Source organism: Miscanthus floridulus, chromosome 14, assembly GCF_019320115.1.
Source record: "Miscanthus floridulus cultivar M001 chromosome 14, ASM1932011v1, whole genome shotgun sequence".
NCBI classification, from domain to species: Eukaryota; Viridiplantae; Streptophyta; class Magnoliopsida; order Poales; family Poaceae; genus Miscanthus; species Miscanthus floridulus.
Window position 1 is genome coordinate 47,227,247 of NC_089593.1, and position 13,911 is coordinate 47,241,157.

At 43.0% G+C, this 13,911-nt stretch overlaps 1 protein-coding gene across 1 annotated transcript; it reads left to right on the forward strand.

The window, feature by feature from the left end:
• Window positions 1–805: 805 nt before the first annotated feature.
• Window positions 806–4,586, forward strand: LOC136504223 (E3 ubiquitin-protein ligase SINA-like 10). The gene is made up of 2 exons (XM_066499070.1): window positions 806–1,284; window positions 3,615–4,586. Exons 1-2 carry the CDS (start codon window positions 973–975, stop codon window positions 4,281–4,283), a joined length of 981 nt encoding a protein of 326 aa, XP_066355167.1. The 5' UTR covers window positions 806–972; the 3' UTR covers window positions 4,284–4,586.
• Window positions 4,587–13,911: the final 9,325 nt, after the last annotated feature.

Consider the following 13,911-nt stretch of genomic DNA (forward strand, 5'->3'; position numbering starts at 1 on the left):
GGAGAAGAGCTGGCTAACATGGCAATTTCCATATGTGACTTTAGTGGTGGTGATGTTCTCGGCGTCTTATGTGTAGTCATGATCGAGTATGGTATTGGATTCAGTTAGCTTGTGTGGTGCCTAACAAGAAATCGTCGTGCTATAGGAGGTCAGGCATGTCAAAGCGGCATCAGCGGCGCGCCACCGCCGTCAAGATCTCTTTGGTGTAGCACCCCATCACGGGCCACTACTGCCCCGCCAACTGGGCTGCCGACCTCCGTGCCACGCACCTCACCCGCACCTACGCCCCTTGACCAGGCCCGGAGGCCGACGCGGCAAGGTCCGCGACTGACGGGGGCGCTAGAGCAGCCGCACCTGCTCCCGATCCAGTGTCCTCACGAGATGTGCAGCAACACTGGTGGCCGGTGCTCGTGTCGGAGCCGAGCTCTCCACCCAGTCAGCCGCTGCCCCTGCCATGGCTCCAGCCACCCGCACCGTCATCATCCTGTAGCTCGTGCCGCGCACTGGGGTGGAGCTCGCCCGCCTACAAAGGGGCCTCGCTGTGTCGCCTCGCGAAGTAGGGGTTGACGGTTGGGTCTCGCATGTCATTCAGATGTAGGGAGAGGCCAAAACAACTAACAAGAATATTTTGGGGTATAAAAAAATATAGACGTTTGCACATGGGCCTAACGGTATCTAGAGTGTATAAAATGGTGAGAGAATTTAATGGCACCGCTTCAATGGATGAACAGTAATTGTAGTTTTCTCATCCGTGAAAATGGTACGGTTCCGATTAAACTTTTTTTTAGCGAGTATATACTGGAAGCCCGTCCGGGCGTCCGGTAACCAAACACAGAGACGTCGGGGGATGTGGCTGCCCTGAATACTGTTTAGTTCTTCCCCATTCCAGCACTGCCTCCGCCAAATCGGAGTCGCCGGATCGCTGCCCCACCCGCGGTGCCCACCTGCTGCAAAGGGGTTCATTAGAAATCCATGGCCAAGTTCTCCTTTGACGACGCCGACGAAGACCCTCCTGCCTTCTCTTCCGAGGGCGAAAAGAGAAAGCGCGAAGACGGCCCAGCCGAAGCGGCGGCCGGCGGAGGATCCTCGAAGGCCCGAATTTTGGCGGTCGAGGGCGAAGAACAGGATGGAAGCGCGGTGGTAGGGGCGGCGAGGGCTGAAGGGAACGACCGTAATTTGGAGACGGTCGTTGGCGGAGAGGCTGACGGGATTAGTGTGCGCATCGACCCGGATGTGCTTGATTGCTCCATCTGCTTCGAGCCCCTCCAACCGCCCCTCTACCAGGTAGCTAACCCCGTTTGAAAATCGCCTATATTGCTTGATTTCCCGTAGTAATTTGGGTAGGATGGCATAATATTTGGTGGTTCTGTGTTTTGAGATGATACTCTGTAATGATGTTTCTTAGGAAAAAGTCTACTTAACCCCCCACCTTTCATACTTGTCTACTTCACCCCAACTATGAAACCCATCTGTTTTACTCCCGAACTTTCTAAAACCGTCTATTGAGCGGTTTTTTGACAGCGTTTTTGCTAAAACCGACTATTTTACCCCTAGAAAGTTCAGGGTGTAAAACAGACGGTTTCATATTTGAGGGGGTGAAGGAGACCAAGTATGAAAGGTGGGGTCAAGGAGACTTTTTCCTGTTTCTTACTTTGGTAGTGGCTTGTGGTAGAAGCCGGCGTAGTCTGTATTTCTTCGTGCTTTCGCTCTAGCTACTTCTAGCGTTTCCTTTGCTGTCTGAACTTTCTATAACTCTGTATTTCCGTTATTTCGGTAATGGAAACGGGGATGGCCTCGGTTCGGAAAAGGATGGCATAATATGCTGTTCATCTGAACGCAGTGATAATCTGCTACAAAAGCATAATATGGTTAGCATCCTAGTTTTCCTGAAATGTTTGCTCAAACTGTAAGAACTAAGAAGCAACACTTTGTTACAAAATTGAGGATATAAAAGGAGACAGTAACATATAAATGCAGAGCAGCTGACTTACCAGCGTGCGTGCAGCACTCTTCGACAAAATTTTCATGTATGCTTTTGTAGCAACCGTGATTTGAAGGCAGGTAAACGCGGTACTTAATCCTGACTATGACTTTCCAAAATGTCTGCAATTGAACCAATACTTATCTGTCTCAGACAGTTGGACTTGACATTTTCTTTAGAAACAAAGGCAAGTAATTGCTCTTCTAACCACATGGATCATTAAAATCCTTATGTCCAGCCATATATGGTATCATTAATACTACTGAAGGAAACAATTGTGCACAAAGGGTTACTGACTGTATTGTACATATTTCATAAATAGACAAACAATTTGATAGAAATATCTACTAAGATACCTCATAATACTGAGCTGTTGACCTAATCACTGCATAGTAACACAACTAGTAGACACAAATAAACGCCAATGAACTTTCAAGCTTCTTATCAGTTGAGGTTAGTGTTATGAAAGGAAATAAACTTATGACTATGCTACAAATCTGATTTATATAGTTCACAACTAACCCTTTTGCTATGCTTGAGCTGAAGGTTATCAGGATACGATACCTTCATAGCTATCACTGTGGCAAGGTAATTAGTGTTGAATCAGTACCAGGATGAATCTTGTTTTCTGTGCCCTCTCCTAAGTTGCTTGGAATGGGAAATAAAACAGAGTAGATCTGTTCCCATGGCAAAGCCTACCTGTGCTCATGGAGCAAGGATGGAAACTTAATGGGTTTCACATCACATTACTGTTGCCACGGACAGCACATACTACTGTTGCAAGTATCTGTTTTTTTCTTGGAACTTGCATCACACATGCCTCAGTAAGTAAATGCAAACTACCTGTTGTTAACACCCAGTTTGTACTGCAGTGGATATGCCCCTTTAGATATGGTTAAAAATGTGCACAAAACTTTCCGATCTACTTGTCTTCTAGAATCAAAACCTTGTTTGGGTACATATTAGATGGAGATGCTTTCATTACATAGTAATCCCTCCTTTTTGAAATATAAGGTATCCAAGCATTTAAATTTGTTTCCAAATTATAAAGGATTCTAGGTGAACCCCCAACTCAGTTTATGCATACCTACTACTAGTGTCTACCACCAATCCAAATATGGTAATCACAAAGGGTTACATTTGTCATTTGCTTTACGCATAATATGTCATAGAATTCCTAGAATAGGTTGTATTTCAGGTTGGAGGGTGTATTAGATCTTTGACATTTTACTGCAAGCAGGTAGGACATTTTACTAACCTTGTGAACTAATCTACAAGTGTCCGTAAAAATCTGAAAACATTTTTTTTTGGGGGAGGTAGACTTATACCAGACGACTGAACCGTTTACCAAACTCAATTACAATTATGTGGAGCAGAAAAATGAGAAGCTCCTATCTGCACAACTTTTTTCCATTTTTGCATTTCTCATTTAGGTTTCTCTGAGCTGCAGATAAATTGGTTCATAAATTCCAACAAGTCATATGATCTGATTATTATATTCACATGTGACAATGTTTGCAACTAAAATTTGGTCCATGCTGTATGCCTTCTCATAATAGGCAGAGCATTCTTATCAAAAGTCATATCTTAAGGCCGCCTTTATATGATTGCAGCTTGTTTCTGTATTTTCCAGTGCCAAAATGGCCATGTAGTGTGCTTTTCCTGCTGGTCTAGGCTCACCAACAAATGCCACATTTGTTCTCGTGATGCTAACTTTGTACGAAACATTGCACTGGAGAAGGTTGTTGAGTCAGTTAAGTCATCCTGCTCATATGCCAAATGGGGCTGTAACAAGTTGGTCAGCTATGCATGCAGAAATGCTCACGAAGAATCCTGCCTTTACGCTCCTTCAATGTGTCCTATTCCTGGTTGTGGGTACAGAGGATTCACTGGATGGTGGTCAGTACATTTCCTTACAAACCATAATAGTGATGGGCTGCGCTTCTCCTATGGTCAGTGTTTCGAAGTGAGTTTGGAAATGTCAGTTCCTTTTCTGGTTCTTCTAGCAGAGGATGATCACCTATTCATTTTCATCAACAAGAACGTGGTTCCCTTTGGCCATGCGCTTTCAGTGTGTTGCCTTAGGACTGGCAATCTGAATTGGAATTTCTTCTATGAAATGAGAGCAACTAGTAATGGAAACACTGAAAACAGTCTGCAATTGAAGGCTTCTGTCACAGATACGAGGGAGTGGCAAGGTCTCAATCCTACAGAAGCTTTCCTTTTGGTTCCATATGCCTTCAGCAAAGCTAGCAAACTTACACTAAATGTCTCTATTGAGAGGGTTGCTGATGCGAGGTGAATATCTGCAGTTTGGAACGTGTTGTAAAATGTAAAAAAAAAGGGTGGCAGTGTAAGTTTGTCTTAGAAACTGTTTCTTCACTGAGGCATCTCTGGCCAATTTGGTTTGCTAAACCCTTGACTCTATTCATGTGATTCAGATGCTGCCATCAAGGTCTGTAACTGTATGTGTATACTTCCATGTACTAAAATCTGTAACTGAGAAACTCTATGAGCTCATGTTGCATTCGTGTGTAAATCCTGAATTCTTGATGTACATGCAACAATTGGTTCTTTATGTTGTTAGGCCTGGGAATTTGGTTTACGTGTTTAATGACGTCTTTAGATGCAAAGAATGAATGTCGCCATCAATAGATGGTAGAATTTATTTAGTTATTATGGTCCGGTCCGTTATGTTCCTGAGGTCGGCTTGTTCTGTATTCCCCAAAACAGTTCAGAATGTATTTGTATGTTTCAACTCATTAATTTATGAAATACGTATACTCCCTTTAGATCCCTAATGAAAGTCGTTTTGATAAGGTTTGGGTCAAATATTGGGAATATAAATCATGAATAACTTTTAACTTATTGAGTTTGAAAATATAAAAACCATATAAATAGATTTGTTTTGAAAAATACTTTTATAAAAATATACATATGTCACTTTTCCATCAATATTTTTTATAAAAAATAGAAGTCAAAGTTATGCTTTGGAGACTATGTCATTGTCAAAACGACTTCAACTAGAGGGAGTAACGGATTTATGTAAGTAGCACCTTATCTTGTTGCTCATTTTTGCAAGAGTACTATTCTATCTTACGAGACTTGAGAGCGTATCATATTGTTGATGGTTTCAGTTATCCCATTTTATCTTCTGAATGTCCTGACCTTCTACACTTTTGCTATGAAGCAAATGAAGCAGTCTAAAGCATTCCACTTGAAAAATGTTAGTCTACAAGTAATACTTCCAAATTTGTTCGTCTCGGGTAATTGTCATTTATGTGTAACTTCCTATTACTGGCATGTTTTTTTGTTATCTAATATTTGGCACTTCAAATCAATGAGGTAAGAGAACTACTCCAACCTGAAGTGTGAAGCTGTAAAAACTCTGATTAGGCTGACAAGAAGGATTTCAATAGACCAACATCGGAATGCTCTGGTGCGGAAGCTGGCCGACATGGAAGAGCGTGATATTCAAGCAAGGGAGTTTTAAGGACAAGGTGTGTGAACTTGCGTATGACTTTGGACTGCATCGATGTCTGTGATGTTCAAGCAAGGCATAATCTTGGCCTATGACTTTGATGTTCAAGCAAGGCAGGATTGCACGCCAGATCAAGAAGCTGTTGACTGTGGCGACACATTGCTCATTGCTAGTCAAATTCGACAACTCAAGGCTCGTTGCTGCCGACGAGACTGAGCGGCGTTCAGTTACAGGTTCAAGGTCAAAAGAATGTGTCTGAAAGTCAAGAGCTGCTGACATTGAACTAGTTTCGCTTTCTGGGAAGGCAAACAAACTTGAGAAGCTGCCAATTTGGGTACGAACGAAGCTGTAGACACAGGCACATTTGTTAATTGTCTGGTCCATATTCTCTTGGTCTCATGTGGGCGTGAATCTATCGGAGGAAAATAACAGTAATTTAACTAGTTTCTGCAGCGACTGAATGGAGCTTCTTGAGAATCTTGTATGATGCGATTTTTCGTTTTTCCTTTAAGATAAGACAAATGAAACAAGAATCATTTTGCTTAAACTAGAGTGCACAAGCCACCAGACCGACTACCATTTTCGCTTAGAGTGAGCAGAGAGCAAGGAGGCCTGAGATGACGGGCATGGCAGTGAGCGCTGCGACGACTGGGGTGATGAGCTCGCTCATCTCCGAGCTATCCATCCTGCTTAGTGATCAGTACAAACAACAAGTTCCTCAGCCGTGAGTTAATTGAAAAATATAGATGTTGGAGTTCGAATAGATGTTGGAGAAATAATAGAAAATATTATTACAGTTGCTTGTTTCATTTGTGATCAAAAGAAATGCTAGAAGTAGGACCCTGCTTAGTGACCATTTTTGTCGCTTCTTTTGTGCCTCATCCCGTGTGATCATTCTTGTGGCTGTTATGAACCTTAGTTCATATCGGGGATAGGAAGGATAACCGTTACAAAAAAAAGACCGCATAAAGTCAGCATGGAGGGAGACTAGAATATTTGGGGTAACTGGATTGTTTTGTTCATTGCTTAATTCTCTCTCAGCCGGTTACAAGATATAAATAGAAGTTCGTGAGTCCTACCTCCTTGATTCTCTCCTAGCCATTAACTTCTTACTCCCTAAACGACAGCTTACTGCCATTGATTGCATGCAGCTGCCTGTGCATGTGCCTCCCTGGGTTTTAACCCCTAACAGGCAGCTTAACTGCCATTGATTACATCATGCACCTCTTGGATTACCGTTCCAGCTGCATCTTGAGCCCTAGGACGTCTTTGGTATTGGTGCCCCCACATCACATCTCCCCCCCCCCCCCGCCCCCACTTGACGAGTAGCTCGTCCTCGAGCTGGAAGCTTGATAGCGGTCAATGAAGCTGACAACGTCCTCCTAGATCCCATGGGAAGAGCCTAACAGCTAGCTTCAACAGTAAGCTGGGCCTGTCCAGCGACACCAAAACAGGTGACAGAATAGAGGAGACAGCTGGTGCTGGTGGCGGTGCCATATCCAACTCATCAAGCCTGGAGGATTTTGGTGAATGTCTGCCGCTTGTTGGCACAACCATACCCGTCGTCAGTGCTGGCTGGACAGTGTGTTGCGGCGACACCTAATGATGCGGCGGATGGGATCGTTGAAGGCGCAGGGTTAATCGCGGCCCACATCTTTCTTGTGGTGTGCCTTACCAGGAACCCTCTTGTTGCCGCCTATAGCTGCACCGTTGCTTGGAGTTTATGCTCTGACTTCTCCAAGTGAGCACGGTAGCGGTTGAACATCACAACGAAGCGATCCATCTCTTCTGCGAGACGGGTGAGTCCCCTCAACGAGGGCAGTGATTGGCTCATCACTTGATGGTGATGGATGGCCGACAGCAGAAGCCATAGGAAAGGATCCCTGACTCATGACATGGAGGCGATGGAAGTCATTGGTGAGGCTGGGGCGGATGGCGTTGTGGCTGCTGGGTTTGGTGGCGGAGCAGAGGTGGAAGAGGAGCGCCTGGAAGCCGATACCAGATGTTATGAACCTTAGTTCAAATCGGGGATAGGGAGGATAACCATTGCCAAAAAGAAGGCCAGGCAAAGTCGGCGTGGAGGGAGAATAGAATATTTGGGGGTAACTGGATTGTTTATTCATTGCTTGATTATCTCTCAGTCGGTTACAAGATATAAATAGAAGTTCCTGAGTCCTACCTCCTCGATTCTCTCCTAGCCATTAACTTCTTACTCCCTAACCGATAGCATACTGCCATTGATTGCATGCAGCTGGCTATGCATGCGCCTCCCTAGATTTTAACCCCCTAACTGGCAGCTTAACTGCCACTGATTATAGTATGCACCTCCTGGTTACCATTCTGGATGCATCTTGAGCCCTGGGACCCCTTTGGTACTGGCGCGCCCACATCACATCTCTTCCCCCTTGACGAGTAGCTCGTCCTCGAGCTGGAAGCTTGGATAGCAGCCGATGAAGCTAACGATGTTCCTCCTGGATCCCATGGGAAGAGCCCAACAGCTAGCTTCAGCAGTACGCTGGGCCTGTCCAGCAACACCAAAATAGGTGATATAACAGAGGAGACGACAGGGGTGGTGCAGGGTTGGCCGATCTGCTCACTTCTGGCCCGTCCTCGCCAGATCTGGTGGTGACTTCCTCATGTGGCTATCCTCCTAGCTGGCGGTGCTGCTCAGTCGGTCTCCATCGACGTCGAGGGCTGCCTGGGCCTTGGCCGGATTTGCTTCGGCCAGCACTCGTTCTACGAGGAAGGTGGTAGATTCGTGCGCTAGGGCTGCTGCTAGGACTGCTCGGTAGGGGTAGGGGTGTTGGTTGGCTGTGGCTAGGGCTTCTTCTATCCCCAGCTTTCTCCTCCCCCGCCATCTTCCTTCTGCCTTGCTGGGGCTGGTTTCCGTAGTGGTGCTGGCCGGATCCGCTTCTTGGTTCTGACGGTGGCAGCCTCTCCATCTTCGTATCCTGCCTGCTTGGTAGGGTCAAGGGTGTGGTGACCCGATACCATTTATGTCTCACCGACACAAGTGTCATCCACTTCACCAAATTGCACCAGCTTGACTGGCAACAGGTCACCAACAGGAGAGTGTCAATCGACTTCCCCCTCATCAGGATCTCGCAGTTGGGTAACATATCTCAAACCACATAATAAACCATCGAGAGACCACATGTATAATATCTCAAAAATAAACTCGAACATATCCTTGACTTCGAGGGAAAACACGGATTAAAGAATACTTAGCTTACACTTCAAGTGCAACGCATTCTACGTTGCTCTCGGTACTCGATCGTATACACTATCGGAGTTAATTTGCAGCTCAAATAGGAGTCGCCCACTCCAAGGTCTACTATTCCTCAACTTGTTGAGCCCAACTTAACTATGAACATGAACGAAGATTCCTGCAAAGAAACTTAACGGCAATGCCTTGAGTATATTTTGTACTCGCAGGACTTAATTCCAACATAAATATTTGGTGGATGCAAAAAGGTATTATTGGGTGTTTGTATATTTACAGAAAAAGTGATGGCGGATGTTAAGTAATAAGATGCTTATGATGCATAATCAAAATAGTTCAACCGAGATAGATGTAAAACAAGTGCTGTGTAGCATAGGTAAGGTGATCCACAACGGAATTCACCTCAACTCAAAAGTGAGGTCTCCCACACTACAATGGGTCAAGAAATAAGAACAACCAGTTCCGTCCCGAGGGACTTCAAGCTTTCAATAGACTCTGCGCAGAGGGTGCAACTATACCCACATGAAGAATGGGACGAACCTCCATATCCGTGCACAAGGATAAGGGTTGCCTCATGTCTCCAATCTTTCCCTAATCCAACCAAAAATGTCCACGAAGGTGTTGATTGGCTCCCGGGTGATGCTACCATGATCTACTCGGTGCCACCTTCGTGCTAGCTCATCGGACAAACCGGTCGCAATCAGTTACTCGGCTTACCCCCCATTTGTGATATGTGGTCTGTATGGGTGGTTACTCAGACTCACTATCCTAATGAACGGTCCTTAATCCTCCACGAGTGTTGGTATAATTAAATGCACACAGATAAATGCACAAGCATACGGATACCGTTGTAGCTTTCACCTAGAGTATTCCAAGTATCGTATCCATAGGTGTTGTCATTTTTTAGCATCACTCTTTACTAAGTTGTCATCCCTAGCAATGATGCCAGAAAATGCATTGTTAGTAATTATTGAGAACACATGTAAATTCATATATACTAAGTAAGTCGCAAATGCACAGATAATGTACCATTGTAGCATATCACCCGAGAGTATACCAGGTATTAGTTATTTATATTTTATCAACAGGGAGGAGCGATGGGGGTGGCTAGAGATATTGACAAATATGCATACTTATGATAAGACCATTAACTCTCATGCTATAGCAGAGATTAGTCAAATGATAAATAAATGGTAAATATAAGGCATAGATAGAATTCCAGAGATAGAAATAGATACTCATAAATGTAGTATGGCTAGAGTGGAGATTAATTAAGAGCAAAAGATTCCTAGGTCATTCCTTATTTACTAAGTCTTTTGTACACCCAAGTATATACACTCTCATCTATAGCATAATTAACTCTATATCTATGCATAAGGAACATTACTAAGGAAGATCAAGAACAGAGCTTGACTCCCTTTGCAACCGGGTTCTACTTGTTCTACAAACAGGGGAGTGGACTACAAAGGACTCAATGAGGGTGTCACATTCGCGATCTATCACATGACCCGGAGTGTAGAGTGCATCTGTAGGTAAACAATATTTAAGCACCATGCTTACATAATGTCGACCACTTAACTCACTTGAGTATTGAGCTAAGCACTTTGCGAACATATGCATAAATTCATCATCAATCATGACTATATCAAGCATATAACTAGAGAAAACTAGGAACATAATAAATAGAAACATAGTATTGAAGTAGCACAAAGTCACAAAATATAGAGAGATACAATGGCTTTAGCAGCCTCCAGATGGCTGAATCCGAAATCCTGAGCAATAGTCCAAACTCTACTTGAATCTTGCTAGCTAGCCTATACTAGAACTTGAAGAATTGGAGCTCTATTCTCTCTCTGGAAGCCCTAATTTCTGATCTACTCTTGACTTATGAAAATCTGCCTGAGGGAGGGGGCAGGGGCTGGTATATATAGGCTGGAGCATCAATTCTGAGCCCTCGGATCAAACCAACATGAATAAACGACATAGATCAATCTAGGAGGCGGTGGAGAACCGACATAAGAAGCTGGAGGCTAACTAGTGGGCCCAGGGGCTAGGCTGGCCTACAGGTGGGGCCAGTCGGCCCCACCTAGCATCCTCTCAGTACCCCTGCTTCGGCGGAGTGCCTTTTGGTGTCTTCTAGAACCTTCTGATGATATTTTTGTCGTGGATAATTGCGATTTAATTTGACGATTTGATCCACCTTGACGGTTTTCTGGATAAACCCTGTTGAAAATACAGATTCACCAAAACTCATGGAAATTGTCAGTTTAACCCCTAAGTCTATGTTGGTGATCACTTTCATGCATGATTTCAAGTTATATTGACAGTTCATGATGGATGATAACTATAGTCAACAAACTCCCCCAAGCTTAACTTTTGCTCGTCCCTGAGCAATGCCAAACTTAGCAATGGATCAGGAGTTGCATCAATGTTTTCACTCCTCACAAGTACACACGCGTTCAAACAAAAATTCTCCTCTGGAGTAGAACAAACTATTCTGACTTTCAAACTTACCCAAATTACCTTCAACCATGGGGCTTGTAGCTTTCACTTGGGTCTTGAGCAATTGAAAGGTAGAACAATCAAGTCAAGCACTATATCTCAAGTTCTTTGCTCAACCATTATTCCAAAGTTTTTGTAAGTTTTCAAAATAAAACTAAGAGATTCCATTGTATGACACTCTCAAGTCTCTCAAAATATGTAGTATTTGTGGATCCTCACCAAGGCAAAAATAATGTTATGCCTTTCTTCCTACAACTAAGGCTTATGTGGAGCTCATAGGAATGGTGATAACATGAAAGAGCATACTTGCAATGCATGTATTGTAAAGTCAAACCTTGGATCCAAAGAGAGTTGAGTCATACAACCAAATCAAGATGTGCATGTTTGTGGAATTTATGGTGGATATATATAGTGGCTAGCCTAATTCTACTATGCTCCTTGAAAACTTATCTCTCTTTTAGAATTTGGAAACATTTGCAAGAGAACATGGGCTATCTTATTCATCTCTTTCTTTTTTTTCTGGCGGGCATCTAAGTACCCATTATTTTGATAATTCAGACACTTGTCCATTTTCAACTCTTTTCTCTCTCTTTTTTTATGAATAACTCTTGCATAGCCCATGCCTCTTCTCTACAACAAAACTTTTGAGAGATAGTAACAAGAACTAGGAGAATTTATTTGTTGGATGAAACCTATCAAGAATATTTTTGGTGTTTACTCCTAGTGTAGGAGTAAAACATTTTTGGGTGGATCTAGATGGAAAGCATGTTTATGTGCCTACCCCCAGCGTAGGAGTAGTGCATATGTAGGTGGTGTGTACATGATCTTGATTTTAAGAGCATGACAAACCTCTCATATGGGTTAACAAAGCTTGACAAAACCCAGTGCAATACAAGTAGCATATATGTGAAGGTTTTCCTATCCTAAATAACATGTTTGGCTCTAGTAGGAATTCAAGCTTTGTCATACAGGAACTTATCATATTGTTTTTATGTTTTTTTTTCAAAAGAAATATCTAGAATTAGTATCACTTGGAACAAGATAAATAGCAGCTCAGACCTTCTCATATCTTATCCATCAATTACCTAGACTTAGATCAAGCATTTGCTACCCATGAGTTTCAAGTTCAGAGCAAATTCTCATGTCAAAACAATCATATCCAAAACTTGGAAGAATTCAAGGCTGAAAACTAGGTACTTGAAAGGAATTATAACAGAGCAACTATTCATCATTTCCATTATGAGAATTCATGTTCAAGTTCTTTTTATTTATTGGCTCTTAAAACAGAAATTTAAAGAAAACTTTATACACACTCTCTTTATTTGGTTTTCATTTTTTAGATCACACCTTACTATATATAAAATATGAAGGCAAATTTTTATTTTGTTTTTAGTTGTGCATCTTTTTTTTATAAATAAGACAAACGCGAAAATAAATAATGAAAAAGGAAAAAAGGAAACAAAATACTAGAAAAAGAAAACTTACCTTAGATAATGAGGGACCCTCATCCCCCAAGCTGGGTGTTGCCGTAGTCCTTTAGAATGGCGGGTCGAAGTTGAGCTTTTTGAACAAATAGTTTCAATTCTCATTCTGCTGCTGCTGATGTTGCTGGATGTTGGTGATGCGGTCTCCCATTTCTGCTTGCCACTGGGAGTGCTGGTGTAGCGTGTTCTGAATGTCTTGCTGCGTCTCTTCAATAGTTGTCAACCTGGTGTCGAGGCAGGAATGCTCCATCTACTGGTCATGGTAACCCATTGGCTGCTCATGATAACCACGGGCAGAGAAGGACATACGTCCTCCTTGGTGTCCGCTTGAAATTTCTTTATAGGGCTACTATTGATAGTAGTCAAAGTTGCCATACTACCATTGCTCACTTGAGCCCTGTTGCCAGGAGCTCTCAGAGTGCTGAGGACCGGCTGCTCCCAACTAGCATGCTCGGGCTAGGTACATACAGGAAGATCTCGACTGATCCTAGCCTGCATAGCTGGTGAAAGCCAGTCCCTCTGGAATTGGATCATCGCCGTAGTACCTAGGCTGCGGGTTGCGAGTAATTCTCGCAGAAGAACTTCTGTGAGGTGCTGCCTCCTTCACCTGTAGATCAAAGACAAAAGAATTCCACCACATACAAACCTGAGGTTCCAGTGTGGTAACAGAATCTTAGTTGTATACCCCAAATACATCATGACAAGTTGACCATTATTGTTCTTTTTTAGCATGTGAGCCTAGACAAAATATTCAGTAATCAATGTACCAGCGGTCAATATCTTTAATATAAGCAACAGAAGCATTTTCCAAAAGACACAAATTTTGGGTGATGCGGGTGACCAAAGAGGTACGCCCGACATCTCTCTTGAGTACAAAAACTTCCTTCCATTGTTTCATCATAAATTTAACAGGTGAAACCTTTCTTCTCTTAACCATGGCATAAAGTAACTTGAGTTCATCAATTCTTACGGTGCGAAAATCATTTCTAGGAAATAAAGAAAATCCTAGCCATTTATGCATGAAGCGTAGGGTAGAGTGATGAATATCACTAGTGTGAGGACGGTGACAAGTAAGTTCTTTGGATATTTCTCTCTAGAATTTTGTCCTATCAAAATCTTGCAAAGCAGAATCTATGTCTACTATGCATTGTGCATTGAATCCTAGAAGCTCACTAAATTGATTCCAGGGGACAGAAAAATCTTTCTCAAACAGTCTAAATGTGACTTCAGAATTAGTGGT